The 21,203-nt window shown below is 39.2% G+C and overlaps 1 protein-coding gene across 2 annotated transcripts; it reads right to left on the reverse strand.

Annotated features, from left to right (window-relative positions):
* Positions 1 to 86: 86 nt before the first annotated feature.
* On the reverse strand, positions 87 to 18,317 carry ZNF711 (zinc finger protein 711). 2 transcript variants are annotated; one of them, XM_082061789.1, is made up of 9 exons: positions 18,128 to 18,317; positions 14,874 to 14,978; positions 12,921 to 13,451; positions 6,882 to 7,040; positions 6,235 to 6,381; positions 5,502 to 5,639; positions 4,141 to 4,188; positions 3,522 to 3,557; positions 87 to 2,947 (listed from the first exon to the last, which is right to left on the reverse strand). In XM_082061789.1, exons 2-9 carry the CDS (start codon positions 14,950 to 14,952, stop codon positions 1,770 to 1,772), a joined length of 2,316 nt encoding a protein of 771 aa, XP_081917915.1. In that variant the 5' UTR covers positions 14,953 to 14,978; positions 18,128 to 18,317; the 3' UTR covers positions 87 to 1,769. The 2 variants fall into 2 exon arrangements, with proteins under 2 accessions (XP_081917915.1, XP_081917914.1); XM_082061788.1 differs by having other exon boundaries at positions 3,414 to 3,557.
* Between the last annotated feature and the right edge of the window lie 2,886 nt (positions 18,318 to 21,203).

Below are 21,203 nucleotides of genomic sequence, written 5' to 3' on the forward strand. Positions count from 1 at the left end.
TGAATAATGCAATGAAAAATCTTAGGCAAATTCATGCAGAATGAGACCTTCCTAAACACCATAAATGAAAAGCAAACTCCAAAAAATTTGGAGTGCAAGAGATGCGTTTTATTGTATGCCCGTTACGATGAGTAACACATTTCGAAATAATAATCCCACATAACAGTGACAATCTTATTTTACAGCGTGTACATCATTTTTACAGCCACATAAAACACGTATTTTTCTAAGAGATTTCCCAAATTTAACTTTCTGAAGTTTAGAAATATAAAAAAAAAATTTATTCTCAAAGAACTGATTCTCATCTGGTGCAAAAACAAAACATGAACATTATCTGAAACACAAAGCCACAATATAGCATGAAGTTACAATTTATCATGTGAACAGCTGTGTGCAAACATGAAGCAACTAAAAAAGTAAAAAATACACATTATATGCATAACATTTATGAACAGGTTTTTCATTAAATAGCCCTAGACCAGCTTGTTATATTAAGCGCCATTTGATTTGCAGCATGCTAACACAAAGCTTGGTTTAAAGGGATGCATATTTTAAATGTATACACTGTAAACTCAAGATCCACCTCCAAACTCTAGTGGCAGCATGTTTGTCTGGTTAAATACTGCATATATACTTTCTTACAGATTGAAAATGCACGTTTATAGTATGGTATAGATTTTTTTTTTTAAAGAATTGATTAAAAGGTGCAATTGTATGTCTATATTGAAAATTTCATATTAGGTGGTAGGACGATAATAGTCATACCTGTTAAGAACACTGCCCTAAGGAACTTCTAAGTACTCTGAATTTTAATTAAAAAAACCCTACTTTTTTCAACTTTGTTTTAAATATTCTCTTTAGAGAAGATTTTAAAGTAGCGAGAAAAAGAATTAGTGTTGAGTCACAACACTATGAGCTGCATTCATTTTATCCTTAAAAACAAAAAAGTCAAATTCAAAGTTCACTTTGTTATATGTGCCATACTGAACAACATTCAACTGTAGGTTCAGATAAAAAAGGGAAATTATATACATACACATCTTAAATCCTAGCACCAGAACACCACCTTTGAGATCATAACGTAATGCTGTGTTTTAAACATCAGATCCTGCAATAAAATAGGTTAGCAGCTTTGAAAACCACAAAAAAAAATTCTTGTTGGACCTAAATTAATAAAGGAAACAAAACAGTTTCCTAATGAAATGTTAAAAAAAAAAAAAAAAAAGCAAAACCAAACCAACAAAACCCCAGACAATCCCCCCAAATCTGACCAGTTCTGGAATTTAACTTCCAGGCACAGTTTAAAAACGTTATGATCAAGTGACTGACTAAGACTCTCAAACTGCACACGCAGCTGGACTCGGTTGCCTTTGCAAACAATCCCACCATATACCTGACCTGTTTTTATACTGGAGACAAGTGCTGTTACGGACACAATGGGTAACACAATCCGCTTCCTTTTGTCTTCTACAGCTTAACAAAGTGTAATACTATTGATCTGAAGACATTCATCCATCGTTCTGCAAATTTAAGACATTCATCCATCCTTCCGCATTCTCTAGTGCTCTTTAGGTTCTGATAAGCAACAATCATAGGGCTATGAGATCCCTGTCAACCCTAATACTTTTAAGACTTTTAATACAAAGAATGTAAAGTTATGATTTAATATCAAGCTTTGAAACCAGGAGAAACAGTTCATGAGATATTTTTTTTTTGTCCCCAATTAGCATATCACAGTTTCTAAATTGCTTCCTTCTGGAGATCATTTATTACATTATGGCCTCTTTGTGGTGCCTCATTATATGCTGATTTTTTTCAGAAGGTCTACGGAATCCCTTTTTGCAATACTCACACCTATGTGGATAGTCTTTTGTGTGTATTGATATTACGTGTCGTTTAAAGCCTGACGCATCCGTCGTGCTATATTCACAATACTGGCACTGATAGACTTTTCTTCCACTGTGGGTCTTCATGTGCTTCTTAAGTTCATTCTGCTGCCTAAATCCTCTTTTACATCTTTTGCACTTAAAAGGCAGGTCCTTGGTGTGAACTGAGAGGATATGCCCACTAAGTACAAAGGGATCTGATGTTTTAAAGTCACAGTGTCTACACTGATGTATCTTTTTACCTTTATGGGTCTCACTATGCTTTTTGAGCTCCGACGGACGATGGAAGCCTTTTTCACATACCTCGCATTTGTGAGGGAAATCCTTTGTGTGAACCGAAATAATGTGTCGCTTCAGGTCACTTGAGTTAGTGCTCTTATGGTCACAGTGTGGACACTGGTGAGTCTTATGCCCTTGAAATAACTCCATGTGCTGCTGCAGTTCTTTTTCGTCTGTAAACGCCTGGGGACAGTGCTCACATTTAAAGGGCAGATCAGTCCCGTGTTTGGTTTTGATGTGAGTTTTCAGGTTGGACTGATCGGCACACCTGAAGGCGCAGTGCTGGCACTGGTACGGCTTCTCCCCCGTGTGCGTCCTCATGTGCTTCTTCAGCTCCGACGGGTGCCGGAATCCCTTCCCGCACTCCACGCACACGTGAGGGAAGTTCTTGCTGTGAACCGCGAGCAGGTGTCTGTTGAGCAGCCCCTGCTCTGCAGTTTCATAGTCACAATATTTGCACTTGTGCAGCTTGGGCTCCTTGTCCCTCAGAATTAGTTTATTAGAACTCAGGGGGCTCGCTTCTCTGTATCTTCTTGTATATTCTGTAAACTCATGGGTTTTATCAACTTTGTTTATAAGTTTATGGCTTTCCAGGTGATTGTGGAAACTTACTTTTTTGTTAGTTGTAAAGTCGCAGTCTGTGCACTGGTATTTCTTCTTAATCATATGATCTGGATGATTCTTCATGTGCCTTTTCAAGAATCCTCTGGATTTAAATTTTTTCCCACAAATATGACAAGGGTAAACTGTTAAGGGCTGTCCGTCAGGACCTATTATAACAGCTGTTTTTAAACAAACAAAAACAAGTTATGAAGGAAACAAATTTACCCATTAAGAAGTTTTAAATCAGCCAACTGCTGTTCAGATTCATGCACTTACACTGGCAGCAAACACAGAATGGTTCAGTAGTTTAAAAACAACCAATCCACAGCACCTATAGTTTACATAGCTTTGTTTTAGAAACTACTCAAACAGATCAGTAGTATCATCTGTGCAGTGAATATATCCATGCTTACTTTTTAATAGCTTGCAAAATCCAAATGAACTGCATCAGGCCTAAGCAAACTGACTTTGAATAGCAAAAATTATGACATTTTCTATACACAGAATTGGAGGGGGGAAGGACACAGGAAATACGCAAATCACCATTTAGATTTTTCAATTCTGCACCAGCTTTAAAAAAAAAAAAGGAATAGTACAGGAGTAAGTGCCACTCCATGACAATAAGCATCACCGCACAGTGTTTACCTGTTTGCCATTGCCTGGCCTCTCCTCTCCTCCTTTTCCTGGTTTTTTGTTTTAGCACTCTATTAGTGCTAATGCTATCACAAATCTGCAGGTATTGTGTTGCATTACCGTTTTTGTTTTCTAATCGTGTATCCAAGTTATTTCCTAGAAACAAAAATTAGACACCATAAAAAACCTTAAACAACGCTTTTCTTTGGGACTGATGAGTGGAATTGCACAGCAGCCTATCTACTTCAAAAAAACACAATATTGACCATTCCTCTACAAGGAATATACGTATTAAAAAAAGAGTGCCAATATAAAGCACTATCTATCTCTTTTTTTGGCAGAAGTCTAGAATATAATTGCCTAAACATTAATTAATTTTCAAATATATTCCTTGATTTCTCATACTTCTCAAGACATTATTTTCTTATCAGCTATGCTGGTTGTTTCCTTTGATTTAACTTGGTTTCAGTTCTTAACAACCGCATTATCTCTTTTCTGACTCCAAAACTATATTAAAAAACTGGCAGATCCTCCCAACTTTCCCACCCCCTCTGCATGCCTACAGCACATCTGGAATTCTCTTCATTTCAAAAGAGAAAGACTGTGGAGTCCTTCAATTACCCAATTATGGGTAATTTTTTGCATTCACTGATCAGGATAACTAACAAATAAATGTATATACTTTTGAAGACAGAAAGTCAGTTTTAATGCTGTACCAAGGGCAGTCACATGTTCTTACCTGCCGCTTGACCATCTTCGTATCTTCTGGGTAGCCTTCTTTCATCTCCTGCAGAAAATGGTATTTTAATCATTATAAATTGAAATTCTTTTTATGGTGATGGCTTTTAAAGTCTGATAATGAGAGAAAGCTAACTTAGCTAATAACTAACAGCTTAACTCTATTCAAACTGAGGCGTGTAGCTCACAATCACTTCAGTATTTTGCAATTATGAGCCTCAGGAAATAAAACCACATCTTTGTGGCAGTTAATATCCACTAAAGCTGTGTCTGCATGCTTACTATGCTGACTCCCCTGCTCCTCAGAATTAATACCCCTGTCCCTGCAAACTTTTAACCTCATCAATAACCTTGAATACCAATGGAGAAACAAGGTTATCTGAAATCCACCATTTGTTCTTGGGATTTAAGTCCTTTATCTTTCTGGAGAACTGGGCAGGTAAGATGACTTACACCTTACCAGCTGCTATGCACTACACAGTTCTGGCAGACGGAGAAGACTGTGGTTCTAAACCCAATTATCAGCCCAACTCCTGTGCTCAGAAATATTACACCAATGAATTTTAACTGACTAATGTAAACTATGGATGACCTGATACCCTCTTAATATACAATTAACATGTCAAAATCTGAGAAAATAATAAATACGAAATAAAAGAATATTCAGAATTTGCAATGTATCCTGATAAGACACTTCTATTTGAAGCGTGGCTGCAGAGAACAGATTGCCTTTTTTTTTTTGTTTCTAATCTGAAGGACTAGCAGGTTTAAAAAAGGTATATAAACTGAAATTATTAGGAACGTGTTTAAAAAGGGAATAGTAGGAATAAATGTGTAAAGTTTCTTCCCCTTCCTCCTAGCTAATGTAAAATACTTAAGGCCATGCTTGTTTTTTGTAAAATCTTCAACAGCCAACTTAAACAACTATTAAACCCCACACATTCTGTAAATCTGAGCCAGAATCAAGAGCAGAGTAAGAATTCTTTTAACAGCTTTCCTTTCTACTTCAAACCCAACACAGAGCAATCTGTTCATTACATGCAAGACAATCAACTACTAATCTCTGTTTGACAGGCCAGTATTGGAAAAAAACCACCAATGTAAACATGGAATGGTTTTCTTCATCTTGAACTCCAAAAAACCTATGGACCTTATATGTAAAAGGTCATGAATTATGTCAAAATCACTTTTCACATCGCTTAATCAACTCCACTAACTGACACTGCTAAGAGATCACAGGAGCTGCTTCCAGACCCCCAGGGAAAGGTGAGAGATTATAATATTTGCACAGAGATTCTGGAAGACAGATTAGGGAGAAAATAATGGAAGGGATTTTCAGAAAACAGGGATACAGATTCCTACCGTAGGTAGCAGCCCAAGCAACAGGGACAAAAGTTTTGTTCACGCCAGAGTCTTCAAGCTGCGTGTCTGGAAGTGATGTAGCTTCTTCTTCACCTACAATAACTTCCATATAAACTTCATCTGCTATTTCAGCACAGCCTGGATTAAAGGAGAATAATACATCTTTAATTTTAATCTGCTCATCCTAATTTTTCCTTCATTTAATCTGCTCTCACACTGACTGATACCCATTACAAATTACTTTTTTTCCTTTGGCATTTAGAACCACCCCTTCCCTTAGGGGATCATTGCTTATTCAGAAGTCCCTTAAACAGAGAAAACACATATCGATAAATATAAATAAATAAACAACATAAATTCAAATATACAAACTTATAAATTAACAACTGACAACATTATTTGCCACTTTGCCAGAAAGCTGATTAAACAAGGCACTTCACAGTAGGAAAACAGAAAAATGAGAAACTTGACTAACCTCATTAACTTCATCCATGGACATGTTAAGTTTAATATAAATAATGAAATTATTGCATATGGTATGCACAAAGTGCATTTATCCACATCACTTTAAAATAATTATAGCCTGCTCTTTATTTTTAGGGAAGATGAGCTTAGTTTTCTACTACTTCAGGCTGAAGAATCCTTCAGAAAAATTAAAGAAGTCCTTGAATATGATGTTTATATTGTTGTACAAAACTGCGTGAGAACCAAAAATGTTTCTTATTATGCTTACTAATATCTTCATCTTCCTGAGAAGAGTCCTTAACAGCCATGTAAACCATTTTTTCTCGCTGCATTCTACCAACACCTCCTTGTTCAATGACTCCAGCTACAGGATGCCCGTTGTGAAAATCACTCTCTGTGACAATTTCTGTCCCACCTTTAATGAAAAGAAGTTGAACACATTAAGTAAGCGTAAAAAAAGCCACTGGTAAGATTAATTGCAGATTTAAGTATTTTTTTCTTATTTACAACAAAGCTATTTCATAAAACTCCAACTAAATGTTTTGACATCCATGACTGTCATAAAATTATGCAAGTTTGATATTTTGGCAATCGAGTGAAGGACTTGAGTAACAGGCTCCAAAATCTACACTGTATCACACTGCAAAAGATGTCAGAGAAAGGAACAGCTGAAAAACAGCTGCAGACACCCCAGCACTTCTACATTTGGGCTTTGGTTGCCTGAAAATAAATACTGCTATTCAAAAGAGAACTTGAGACTAATAGACAGCCAGTATTTACCACATATGCGCAGCCTCCATAACTGTCACATTCTACAAAATGTTGCAGTCAGTGGATTACATGAAATTAAGAACAAACAGAAAGACCCTGAAATACTTCAGACTATTGAAAGAATTCACAGAATTTTAAAAGTACCTATTTCGACATCATCTTCAGCCTCAGCTTTAAATATGTACACTTTGATAACTTCCGAACCAAACCCGTCATCTTTAGCAACATCATCGTTTGTCACCTCAGTACTAATTTTCAAGGGAGTGCTTCCTATATGGTCCAATTTTTCTCCAACATCATCCACTGTAAAGATAGGAGAATAAAGATGAGGTTCAAACAACTTTTTTAATAGTCGAAGTAATCAGTAGCATGATTTTCTGCACCATTATCCCCATGCACAGTAAAGGTTTATATTCATAAATAGCCTTTACAACACAGTTCATCTCAAGATACTTAACAGAGATTCCAGAAGTTCAGCAGTCGCTTTACTGCAACTCAGGAAACGCAGCAAGAATTAGAGAATGGAGAACACAAGAGGGAGCTTATCAAAGAGAATGCAGCAATTGGTTACGTCTGAAACTATTACACTTAGAAAGCAAAACTGTATCAATAAGTGAAATGAAACTTTCAACCAAAAAATGTTAAAAATTAACCCAGAATTGCCTGTTAAAGTCTAATAGTCCCAAAAAGTTTCACTACTCTAAGATACTGTTGACTAAAATGTAGTAGCTGAAACTCTTCTGAAGAGTGATGACTCAGAGAACATTCCCAGTGAAAGAAGTTTGCATCAAAAATTTTACTACATCTTCCCCCTAGAAGAAATTATTATTTTATCCACTTTATCACTTGAAAACATATGAATCAATGAAGATTACTGTGGAATATACAGCTCATCAAACGATACAGTGAAAAGTCCAACTACTACTATGTGAAAACGACTTCTCATTCTTCATGTATACAACCCAGTCACTCTGATCATCTGGTCTATATATTCAAAATGCTCCTTTTATTTATACCACAAAAATTACATTCAAACTATTAAAAAAGTGTAGAAGTAACACTATTGTGGTAAAAAGGGTATTCACATAGATGTCTATATATACACCCAAATTGCCAATAGGGAGGCCACTGGACTTCCGTGACATACGCACTGCCAGACACTTCTCAGTGGATAAAATGAGCTCCTGTGCAACAGCCACCACAGAGCTGGGCAGTGCTGAACACCCACCACCGTCCTCTGAATAGAGCAATTCCACAAAGCATAGCAAAATCTGCATTTAATACAATCCACGGAAGGTGCAATTTACTGCATACCTAATGAAATATGTGCATACTAGGACAGGATTCCACGGAAATGCCTGTCCAAGTAACGCCACTTTCCATCCCCACCCTGAGGAACCTGACATCTGTTTCACAAATCTTAGACTGCATCAGAAAAGTACAGAAGTAATTGAGGACAAAACTACAGCAGCACAGACGAGGAAGCCCTGGCAGAGGAGCTGCCCTATTCCTTGGACACTCCCGTTTTCAGCATCAGGTTATGAGTACATCCTTATATCCAGTATGGGAGTGTTGTTGCATCTGCTAACTCAAATTTTTCATGCTACCAGAAACAGGTTATTAGAAGAGAGGATTATGCATTAACAGGAGAAGGGAAGACACTACAAGATACCTATCTTGGTAAAAGTATTCCCATACATTTAGTATGTCTTCATTTTTTGAAGACCATTTTGTTTTCTGCGTGGCTTTTAACATTTATAAAAGTTTCTTATCCATACTTTTCAAAACGATACGCATACATTTAATTTTTGCACAATGAACATTTCAACTGCATGTGTGAGTCTCTGAAGGAAGTAACTAATAGTACAAGGCAGGAGTGATTACATGTACAGTTTTATGATTAGACATGCTGCCAAAACCCAGAAATAATATTTAAAGGCTGGGTGGAAGAAATCACTAACTGTAAGCTGTTACTGTAATTTTAGAAGTGGTAGTAAAGTTATTTTCAAATCTGCAACTCAAGTATCATCAACTGTTTCTAAACTCATAAATTTTATAAACATAGTCCAGTATCAAATTAACATAGTGATTATTTCCATACTAGAAGGTTATTTAACAATAGCAACTTCCTACTAAACAGTGGAGTAATCACATACATGTGGTAAGTTTTTTTTATGGCACAAATTTCCAATCATTTAACTAGTATTGGGTAACAATGACTGTAAACAACTACATATCTAGTGAAATAAGAATAAACACACAATTTTAGATTAATTGCCTTACCAGGACATCAATTGCAATATAACAAAGATTACATGAACTAAAAGAAAGATACATTTTTCACTTTTTATAAGAATATTTTCAGCCAAACTTATTAAGTAAAATACATGAATACAGCATGTATGCTCACATGCTGCATTTTACCATTTCAAGTAAAGCCCCCACATCTTTAATATCCTTTAAAAAAAAAAAGGGAGCCCTGGCTCAGAGGGGCAAACTCATTATTTTTAAAACTAGTGGTTACTCCCACACCATTAACCATCCTGTGTTTTTTCAAAGATCTTCAGTCTGTACAATTTAAGCAAAAGTAATGGAAATGTATCAGGAAACCTGTGTATCCAGAGCCTTTGGAATCACTTTTCTAAAAAACGAAAAGCAAAGTGTAACAAAATTTGAAACATATAAACCGGATTGGGAAAATGACAGTGATACAGATTGCCATTTGTAAGATGTTGCCTTTTGTTTCAAATACCTCAGCAACACAAGACACTGAATCAGCAACTGCTATTGCTTAAATTGCTGTCTTATATGAAGTAAATTTCATGGTGCAAATCAATTTTTTAAATATGTTTAGGTAAGGGGAAAACAATCAACACAGCAGGACATGTAATCTTTGTGGAGTTTCAAAGTATTCAGCCTTTTTTTAAAAAATAGATCGTGAAAATACTCTGTTCTCTAAGTATGATGACTTCAATCACAGACCGCTAACACACCAGTGCTAAATTATCTGATGAATTTGCCCGATAATAGTTCCCAGGAACAAGAATGCTTACTTTATGTCTACCGAATATGAAAGTGTCTTCCAGATCTGACTCACCTACCAGAAATACCACATATTATTATCTCATCACTTACAATTAACTGAAAAAACACAACAGAGAACTTTCATAAATACATGCTGAATCCTCCTGAATAAACAAGGTTTAAAGGAAAACTCAGCACACTTCCAACTTGAAACTTACCTCGCTTGGCTGTTTTCAGGTGTGTGATGTCCAGATTCACCGTGGATTGCCAGCTCCCAATTCATGTGATGCCTCAGCCCGCGCTATGCTGGTGATATCACACCCACCAGAGGAGCCCACAGGGATAACACCAGGGCAAGAGAAGTCCCGTGGTTTTACAGTTTCTCATCTTTTTCTAATGTCCGATATACTTATTTTATATCCCGTAGGTTACAGTATAGGAGTATTACTATTCAAACGTTGAGCAAAGACTACTGTAAGACACTACAAAGGCGGCGGCGGGGGCACGGTACCTTACCCTAGGCCAGCTCCAGCTGTTCGCTGTGGGTGTGGGGTCACCAGCATAGTGCATGCAGGGCCAGCGCAGGGATCGGGGGCTGGCAATCCGCCGGGGCTCTGAATATCGCAAACCTGAAAAACAAAAAAGGGCAGGCGTTCAGTAACACGGGTGCCAACTCCTCCCTGGCAACACGGGATGTACTGCTCATCATCTGCCCACCTCGCTAGGAGATGGCTTGGGTTCAGTGTCACACCATATACATTTGTTTTATATTAATTTCCTTTTTAACAGGTCCCTTTTAATCAGGCCTTCTGGCGGGTGTTGTAAACGTACCAAAAAAAGACTTCTAAGTCTTATACTTGTAAGGCTGATTTTAAAAAGCTGAACTCGTCTGCACTGAGATAGTGGAGTGGCAACAATCTTCTAGTGAAAATCTCCAATTACAAAATCATACACAGCTAGTTTATACAACTATCAAGACAAATATTATTTTCCAAATAGTGTTTACACAAAAATATAATTACCAAAAGCATATAAAATATCTACACGAGAATTTCAGCTCAAAGTGGTGAAAAATCACCTTTCAGTATATTTAAACCATAACTCCCAACAAAAGAGTCAGATAAGTAAAAATTCCACACTCAGCTCAACTTCACACCCTAAAAATGTAGTATTTTAGAAGTTCCCAAAATGTGTTCCACATGTTTTCCCAACAGGCATTATCTGTCACTTTATCTCCCCTCTTTTTAGATGCTAAATATGTTGAGATTCTTCAAAACTATCATTACATTATAAAAAAATTAAACAGTCCTATACATGAACCCCAAAATAAATACCATAAAATTAAAAATATTTACTGAACATTTAATTAAAAAATATATGTAAATATAATGGGTTTTAAACTCCTTGATAAACTGAGGCATTTATCTATTCTACGCAACAGATTATCTTCATAAACATACAAATTTAAGGCTAATTTAAAACCACTAAACAAACCCCACAAAGAAACAAAATTCATAAGACTGAATAATTTTTTCTGATAAAAATGAATAGCAGATACTTTGTTGGTTCAAGCTGGCATAACAGCCTCAAAACTTAGAGGAGGCAAGAGACTTAGTTTGTCTAAAATGATTACCTAAAACTCTAGATTAACAGTGCAGCTTCCAACTGTGGTTACTCTGCACATCATGATTATACAGATATAAAAATCTAATTTGCTGAGAACCAGGTCTCAAACTGGCTTTGAAACACTGCAAAAGCCATTGGTAGGCTTGAAAGCACCTACCCAAACTATAAACGGATCAGCCACAGCTGTCTGGCCTAAGAGCCGCACTCATCGTTAGCAACCACACTTATCTACCGGAGAAGGAATTCCAAAGATGACTTTACTTACAATTACAAAGGTGCAGTTGGAAATACCGCAGTTACAGAATACAACTCATCGTAAGTACTCTGTCAGAAAGGAGGAATTTTTTCAGTGAAACAACTGACTGTAAGAACAGTGTTCCTTCATTTACAAACACACAGGAATTTCTATGTTGTAGGTCTAATTTGGTTTTAGACTGAGGTTTTTTTGGTTCTCTTTCAAAAAAAACCTTTGACTTCTATTAGTAACATATAGCATTGCAGTAATGATAGAATGATGAAAAAACCCATTACTGGATATTTAATACCAAAAAGATATTTTGCATAAGGGACATAAATGCTACAAAATATTGAAATCATTATAATCTCTAATCAGACATGTCCTCTGCTTTGAAACTTTTAATAAATGCAGCTTGCTGTGAACAGATTGATACTTTGACACACTTGGTATTGCCAATTTTTTAAACATACTGCTTCTGACTAAGTAAAATCTGCTTTGACCTACTCACATTTCAATAATTAATTTGGAGAAGTCAAAAATCTCAAATGAACTCTCATACATTTTATCCAATTTGCGTAACAGTAACAACTGGTATCTTGAGTATAATTTAACCGCCAAAGAAACACAGTCTGCCTAAAGCCCTGTCAGTAGCTCTCACTCAACGAGCAGTATAGGACCATATAGTTTCCACAGAGCTGAATGTGTGGAAACTGAAATGGGCAGCCACTGCCAGTGTTAAGAGGGACAACCAAGCCCTTAATGTCAAGTTCAGTCCAGAACAGCACAACATACAAAAAAATGCCTATTATAATTTTTAGCAGAACTAAACAAACAATATTTTGTGGATACAGAAGAGAAAACTTCAGGAGTCAGATACTTAAAAGCCTATTTCTTTGTTGGATTCTTTTGAGTAGACCTGTTGTTTTCACACAAATCTACATAGCATGGTAACATACCTGCATATTTTTAAAAAAGTACTATACTCAAAATATGTGGAATGTTTAACTTTCCAACGTGTATTTCTTAATTTTCAGGAATATCTAATTTCAGAAACACAAAAATACATAATCATTCACTGAACAGCATGAATGTCGTTCTCTTTCTTGCTGTATTAGCGATAACAGACTTCTCATCAAGAAAACCCAAATCCCAACACCAAGAATTAACAGGGCAACAGACACTACTGAGAGTTCCAGGGCAGAAAGCAGCAGGAGTCCAGCTAGAGTAACTTCTGCCCACTAGACCACTTCTACTTCAGGTAATCTCCTGTTCATATCTACCTTTGTTTCACTTACAAGATATCATTAAGTAGTCTTCAGATGTGCTTTTGCCATCATCATCGTCTTCTGTTTTTATAGTCACCGTGGAGCCGGGAACAGTACCAGCTGCTTGGATGACTGCTTCAGAATCAGAGTTCGTCACAAGAACTTCTTCTGAAACCATTGTAGGCGAGTTGGCTCCTGACACAGAGTCTTGCACCACGTGCTCCAAATGTCCATCAGGACCCGTAACTAGGTCAGCCACAAACACCTGATCAGGAACCTGAACCGTTTCTGTTATTAGATCAGAAGTCAAAACATGATCACTGGTATCTAAAGCTTCTTCAATAGCAACATCAGCTTCCAAAACGGAGTCAGGAACAATTACACCTTCTGTTACAACATCAGTTTCAGTGATGATGTCTGGTCCTTGGACAACTTCAGCTGCCAAGCCGTGATCAAGAGTTATTCCGTCATCAGTAACAACATCAGACACTAGGACAGCTTCAGGGACTGAGACAACAATGTGGTCTCCATCAATATGAGCAGTACCAGCCATTCCAGCCACTGTGAAACAATTATGAATGAGGAGAAAAAGGTTAAAATTATTGCACTGGCAATTAGTTTATCTAAGGAATGGAATAATTGTATAGATAAGCATGTACAAATCTGTTACTTCTCAACAATCCACATTTTGCATTTCACCCAATAAAGACTACTCAAAGCAGCCTGCATTCCTTAAACTGAGAAAAATAAAACATGCCACTTCGTTAAGTCATAATCTGGAGTTTGCCCCAAATTTAGGTTTTACAATGCTGGTATGTTAAAAACTCAAGGCCAGTTTGCAATTTCATCTTTTAGTTCCAGCTAGAAAACGTTCAATTACAGCAGCAATTTGCACCTTCACAGAATTCCTGCATGATACTGTGTGGTAACAATACATTAATCACTGTTACAATAAAAGAACTCTCATCCTTTAGACTGCATGGGCCTTGATTAAAATGTAAAAACAGTTGTATGCAATATTTATAGTACAATTTCCAACAACTTGCCACATTGCAAGGAATTGCTAGAAGCAGAAACCTGTTTTTCATTAACAGACTTGACTGGCCAGTCACATTTGCAGACTATTTTTCTAAACATTAAAAAGAACGCACAGTGAATTATTTTAACACACACATAAATAGCAGTTTTAATCTCAATGAACAGAAGACTCAGGGTTCTCATCAGAACAAAAAAAAAGTTAAAGTTACTCAGCACTGTACTGCAAATGCAATTATTTGGGCACACTCCGAGGGATATTAATTCATGCTAGAACAAAGACATGGCCTTTCTCAATACCTGAGAAGGTCATCTCCTGACATAATGCAGAAATGGAGACACAAAAAGAAAAAAGTCAAGATTTCTTGCTGTCCTTTCTCTAAACCTTCAAAATTGCTGAGATTATTTATTATTGTCACCAAAAGGAACAGTATTAATTTAAAAAAAAATCAATTTAGAACATATTCTTACATCAGTACAGACTGATGTTCTTGAGAGACTTCTAAGCACATGTGAACACACAGATTTAGCTAAATCTGTAAACTGTTGTCTATGTAATGAGTCATCTGTTGTTCCCACATGTACTGAAATACCCTACAGGAAAACTGGAGACAGTGACCCCAGGCAATCACACAGAAGCTGGGGTGCTGTTTACATCCTGTCCTGGATGGTATTTCCATCTCCTGTATGTTGGAGATGGAACAACTAGTCCACGTGACTTCAAGCAGAAGCAAATGCACCACAAAACCACTCAACTCCAGACAACATTTTCTGTCTCATCTAGAGCACTTTGGGCCACAGACTTAACTACTTTTTTTTTTTAGAATGATTTCAGTATTTTGGAATAAGCGACTATTTCAAGATCAGCAACCAAAGTATACAAAGACATATTATACACCACCTTAAAATTGTTTGTATTTATTAATGTTTAATAATGAAAATGTTTACCAAAATCCTGCATAATCATAGTGTGAGGCATTTTGGATTCTTGTGTTTGCAATCCAAGACTTCCACCACCTGGATCCATATTCAGCTAAGTTCATTCACAAGTAACTGCAATAAAAGCAAAATCAGAATTTATATTGAATAGTGTTATAGTGTTGATTTACTGTACCAGATGAATACATCACACTGATAAACAGAGATTTATCTGAAACTTCAAGAAAAAAGCAAGCAGTACATCATATTATTCACTTCATTATTTTATGCTTTTGTGAAGCCAACTCCTAACAATGTTCCCATCCATGAGCAGAACTACAGTAGTCAAAAGAATTACCTGAGTGAAACCAAACAACGAAACAGATCTTGGTCATGTTTTTTTAATGGAAATCTTTGGTTACTGCCTTGCCTAGAACAGAGGAACAGACTTCGGCATTACTTGATTTCTAGGAGCAATAAGCACAAGAAATGCCTAAATCTTCAACTTCCTCACTCTACTTACAGGTAACTATCTCGAAGCAGAAACTTTGCCTTAAACAACCTGTAGCTGCTTGTAGAAGCAAGAAATACATGTTGGACATGACTGGGAGTATCAATTTTTTTGATCTTTCACAATTTTCTAGCTATCAGACATTTCAAAATAAATTTCAATGTGCAAATGCAATTGAACATTATGTTTAATTATAGGTAAGTTTTGAAACAGCTGCATAGTGCACTGAATTTAAGAGAAGTGCCAAAGCTGATTTTCTTTTCCAGTGGCTGTGGATGAACTCCTCTGTATTATTAAAAAAGTCTGACAAAAGGCCTCATGGAAAATTTAATCAGCCCTCAGTTAGATTTGCATGCACTGTGCAAGCTTTAGCTCCCAATTCCCCTCCTTCTCTGTATATTCAGAAGAAAATACTGTGAAAATACTCCATTAGCCAATAAAATAATATCAGTGAATATTCTATTAATATTTTCATTGATTTAACTTACAGCATACTATCCTGCACCAGAAAGGAATACATTATGATAAATCTCAAAATGAACAACTGCATGAAACCTAAACTGAAAATGCCAGAGCAGTTTTAAAATATGTGTCTATCTGCTATTGTTTTGGTTTTTTGAAAAATGCAGTTCTCACTCTAAGCAGCTTCAGGACAATGTTGATTTTAACCTATTTCAGTTCTTTATGCCAAAGCTCTTCCTTAGACAGGGCTCAGCTGAGACCAAGCAGTGAAATTTAGAGTAAAAAAAAGGCATACATGTCTGTCTCCAGGCAGGAACAGTACTGTAAATGGTATTTTTAAAAATCAAAGATAGGTAGTCCCAAACTGCCAACAACTAAGATGACTTATTTTTAATAACAATGCTCAAATAAAAAACTGGTTAAGGCCCAGGCCCTTAGAAACATTCTTCTGTGTATATAAGTTGGTCTATTCTTAGCTTAGCCTTCACATAAAAATGGCATCATAAAAAAGCATTAATATTTTAATTTTATTTGAGAAAGCTTTCAGAAGACATCCTAACTTGAGAGATCTTCAGCGAAGTATTTTGAAGAGGGGGGCAAAATATGAATGTCTCAGCACTTCTACCCTTTCCAGGAAAAAAAGGGTTTCATTTTTGTACCCAGAGGTACAACGAAGCTCTCATTCAACATGCTGGCTTCTGGCCATTGTTGTTATATTTAAAACTTTGATAACACAGAAAAAAAATATTTATACAAAATGCCAATTACAACCTACTAAATCTACATAAAGACCATGTCTTTAATACACTTTGTTATATCTTAATCAGTGTGGTTTTCAAATGCAAAGCATCCCCTGAGTTTACACATCCTTAAGCACCCTTTTAAAATAGTGAATTTCTTTTAAATAACATTTAAGTCTTGTTTACATAAAGTAAAACAAAACACAACATCACGCTTTGTCAGGTTTTTCAAATATTGGTAAGCTGCATATGACACTTCAGTTAAACCAAAAGGACCAAACTCAGATATAGAGTAATGTGACACAATAAATCAGCTTATATGTAATCGAAAAATCCAAACCAGATGTTTTCTAATTATCTTATCTCTTAACATTCAAGTTCAATAAAAACACAAGAGAATTATCCTCCACTCAAGATACTTTAGGTTATTTTTTTTTTTCCCTCGTGATTTTTAATGCAGGAACCAATAGAAATTCAATGAGAAAACCCTACTTGGGCAGAGATGTTAAGCAGAAGAGGCCACTTCATAAACTGATGTGCAGAACGACACGAGCCCTTTGCAGAAGAAGACTGGGTACTAAAACGTCAAATATCCACCTTAAAGTGTTCTGCTGTGGTCACCTATAAAACCATCCGCACGCTAAATCCGTTTAAAATAACAGAGACAAAACCAATGGAAGACGCTTTGTCTTACAGCCCGGAACGCGCTTAAAGCTTTTAAATAAATTAATAAAATGGGCAAATTCACATCTAGATGTGACAGCCCCGGCGATAACAAAACGTCCCGTCAGAAAAACCGCGGCCGGGGAAGGGGCGACCCCCGCGGAACGGCCCCGGGCTCGGGGCTGCGCGGCGCCACCGGCCCCCGCGCGTGCTCGCGGAGCGGGCGCGCCGCCGGGCGGCGGGAGCGTGGCGGGGCGGGCGGGCCCGCAAAGCCGGCCGGGCAGCCCCGCGCGGAGCCTCCCCCGCCCGCCTGACTCAGCCGGAAAGCGGCCGGCAGCGGCCCCGGCCGCCCCATCCCCGGCGCTGGGCGACGCCCGCCGCGGCCAGGCGGAGGAGGGGCGGGGGCGCGGAGACAAAGGACCCGCAGAGCGGGCAGGAGATGCCGCCCGCAGCGGGGGCGCAGGCACCGGACCGCCGCACCCCGCGGCCTCCCCTCGGGGCAGCGGCCCCGCCTGCGCGTCTCAGGCCGACGCCAGGCTCCTGCCCCGCGGCCCGAGTGTCCCGCGGCGGCCGGGGAGGCGGGGATAACCCCTGTCCCGGCGGCGCGACGGCCCGCGGAGCCGCAGCCTTCCCCGCCCCGCCGGCCGACATCTTGTTGTCCGCCATTTTCTGGCCGCCCAAAAAGGCCCCTCAGCCGCAGGGCCCGCCGGCGCCGCCCGCCCGCGCCCGCCCGGCGCGGCAGCAGCCGTTGGCGGCCGAGTCCCGCCGCCCCGCTGAGCGGCAGCCCCGGCCGGGCCCGCCGGTGGCCGCGGCGCCGCTGGCAGGCCTCGGGCGCGGCCTGCGGTGAGGCCTAGCCGCCTCCATTGTCCCCATCCCACCACCGGCCCGGCTCCGACGCCTCGGCTCACCTGTGCGGGTCCCCGCGCCGGGCGGCCGCGCCGGGGCCCGGGTGCGGGGGGCGGCTCGGCCCGCAGGACCGCTCCGCCGCGGCCTGGCATTCGGGGCCGCCGGGCCCGGGCCTGCACCAATCACAGCCTGGGCCGGGCGGCGGGGCGCGAGCGCGCGCGGCCTGCTCCCCTCCCCCCGCCGCCCGCCGGCCTCGCGGCGGCCGCCGCACGTCAGCGCGCGCCGAGCAGGCGCACCCGCCGCGCCGAGGCCGCTGCCCGCGCGCCGCCGAGCGCGCGTGTGCGCGGGAGGGGCAGAGCCGACCCCCCCCCCCCCCCCGCTGCCGCCCCCGCCCCGGTCACAGTTTGGCTGGTTCGGGCAGGGCCGGCAGGTGCCCCCACGGGTTCTGACGGGAAAGAGACAAGGAACGGGGGCTGTCCCCGTCGGGGGGGGCACCGGGTGTCGCCGTAGGGGTGGCCGCTGTCCATAGAGCGTCAAAAATAGCACCAAGCACCTCTGTCCAGATACCGAAATTATGCGAGTACATCTCATTTTGCACTTCATAATTAAAATTTGTGGTTAAATACAGAGTTATATGGGCTTTCTCCTGGAATTCCTAAAAGATTCTTATTCCTGGACTTTGACCTCAGCGCAGAACTTGGAGACCTGTCCTAATTTGACCCCACTCCCTTTCTTTTTTAAGGGGTGAAGCTGTCCATAACGTGCCATACACCGAAGTAAATACAGTATTAAGAACATTCTAATAGGTTCTTCCAGCTCTAGCAAAAAAGAAAAACCCAGATATCATAATGAGAAAGTATTTTCAAACTGACCAACACATCTAAGGAATGAGAGGAAAAAAATATCAAAAAGGTGATCACAAACCCAAATACTTGAGGAAAGAGCAAGAGAGAATCTCACAAGGTGATACAATCAAATATTTATTTAATGCGATTATACACTATCATACTGTTAGTGGGCTGTATTTCTAATTACATCAGAAATTCAAGTTTCATATGATGTACTTTGTAGATGGCTAGATCTTGTATCTTCAAAATTCTGAAATTATTTGAGAAATGAAGGTTTAACTGGTCAAATTACTGAGATTTTGTGCCCATCTTCCAATTAGCCAATAAAATAGTACGGCTTATATTATTGGGATTTCTATCACATCATTTAAGTGTGGTTGTATCTGAATTCCACTAGGTGTCATCTCTGCGTTGCTGGCAAAGGCTAAAAATCATGAAACCCATTTGAGATTCAAACCCTCTAAGAAAACCTTTTTGTGAGTTTAGCATTGGGATTATTCCTTACTTTGGTCTACAAAAGGATTTGTTTTGCGTTCATGTCAGCTCTCCTCCATCCCTTTTACTGTGTGAACTGAGCTGTAAATTACGCTGCAGAAGTTGAGCGCTTACAGTACTTCGCAGGCATACAGCTGTCTAAAAAAACCCTCCTCATCAGCAGCAAATTAGACAGCAAAAGGCACCATGGTTGGCACTCAAACCTGTCATTCTTTGCTGTTTCTCTCCCGTATGGGGCTCTGACTGAATGCTGTACTCATCATCCTCACAGCGAGCCACAAGCTGACCCAGATTCTGGTGCAAAGCCGCTGAAGTCTGTGATTTACAGAGAGGAACCTGAAATCTTGATCTATGGTGTACAAGCAGACGAGCAATGGCAAGACACCACTGGAGACGTGGAGAGAGAAAATTAAGACCCAGACTGTGCATTACCAGGTCAAGCACTGCTATGGTACTCAGAAAAAAACAAATCAGCCAACACAGCTGAGTAGAATTTTGCGTAACTTTTCGCATTTAGATCCTCTGAGCCCACCCGGCAGCTGAGAGGAAGAAAACAGTGTCAGAGCAGCGGTGCTGTTATTGTTTTGCTCTTTTAAGATGTGTTTTACCTTGTGAACAGGTGGATTCGCAAACTCGTGACTACTGCATTATTAGCTAGAGAAACGATGCTATGAGCAGCCTTTATCTCAACAAAAGATGGAAGCCTCCTTCATCCCCACTACCCATGACAATCTGATCCAACATTTAATGTTAATCAGAGGTAAATCTAAAAGATTACACAATGATCAAGACTTGCATTTGTACAAATTTGCTTACATATATTGCACTCTTTTCTCTCAAAAGGGCATCAACAATGAAGCATTTTCCAAGACAACCTAAATATAAATCATATGTTATGAAGAACAATTATAAATCACTCATAGTATTTGACACCGTGTTATCTAGAAGATAAGCAGCACTAATGTTTTTTAGCTACCTATATGATTGGTAACAAATAAAATTCATTATATAGACTGTAGTCTATATAAATGGAAAGATACCCTTAAAGCAGTAACTTTTTCAGCAATTTAAAGTCTAAGTAGCATGAAAATATTCCTCAAATCACAAACCAAAACTCTATTAAAAAAATCATAACTGCAGCTGGTATACATCACTATCAGATTTGTGATATCTCATTACTAGTAACTGGTAGCTACCAGGTAAAGAACAGTGGTAATAAGAAAATAAATAAATAAAATCTGTAGGAAATCTCCCCCCCCCCTCAAAAAAAAAAAAAATCCTGACCAATTACTGTATAGTCTAAGAGAATCAGAGATAATTCCATATAACTTATCTTCTCATTTGAAATAACCTTTTTTCCTCAATGCATTCTGGTTGCCATGATCTTAATTAACTGATGATTTTCTCCCTGTTCATCTGAAAAAAAAAAAAATTCTAAGAACACTTGAAGTAAAAAGAATGCATAATTTTTTAACCCATATACCGAGTATTTCTTCCTACTGAAGAAGAACTGAACCACCTTACTCATCTAAACACATCCTTTTGACATTGACAGATTGACTCAAAATGATTCAAAACCACCAGAACACGCAGTATTTCAGTTGTGTTGTAATCTTTTTAATGTATAGAGGTACAGAATAACAGCTGAAAGCAAATGCATATTTGTCTTGCACACCTACGCCTGTGTGAAATCCCACCATACTCCTGGCAGTACAGAGCTCAAGAACTATGAAACACTCCACAACAGCAGACACAGGAACGAAGAGCAGGACTTCAAGAGCAGACATCCTGAAGG

The sequence above is a fragment of the Streptopelia decaocto genome (genome assembly GCF_964273445.1).
Source record: "Streptopelia decaocto genome assembly, chromosome: 10".
Classification (NCBI taxonomy): Eukaryota; Metazoa; Chordata; class Aves; order Columbiformes; family Columbidae; genus Streptopelia; species Streptopelia decaocto.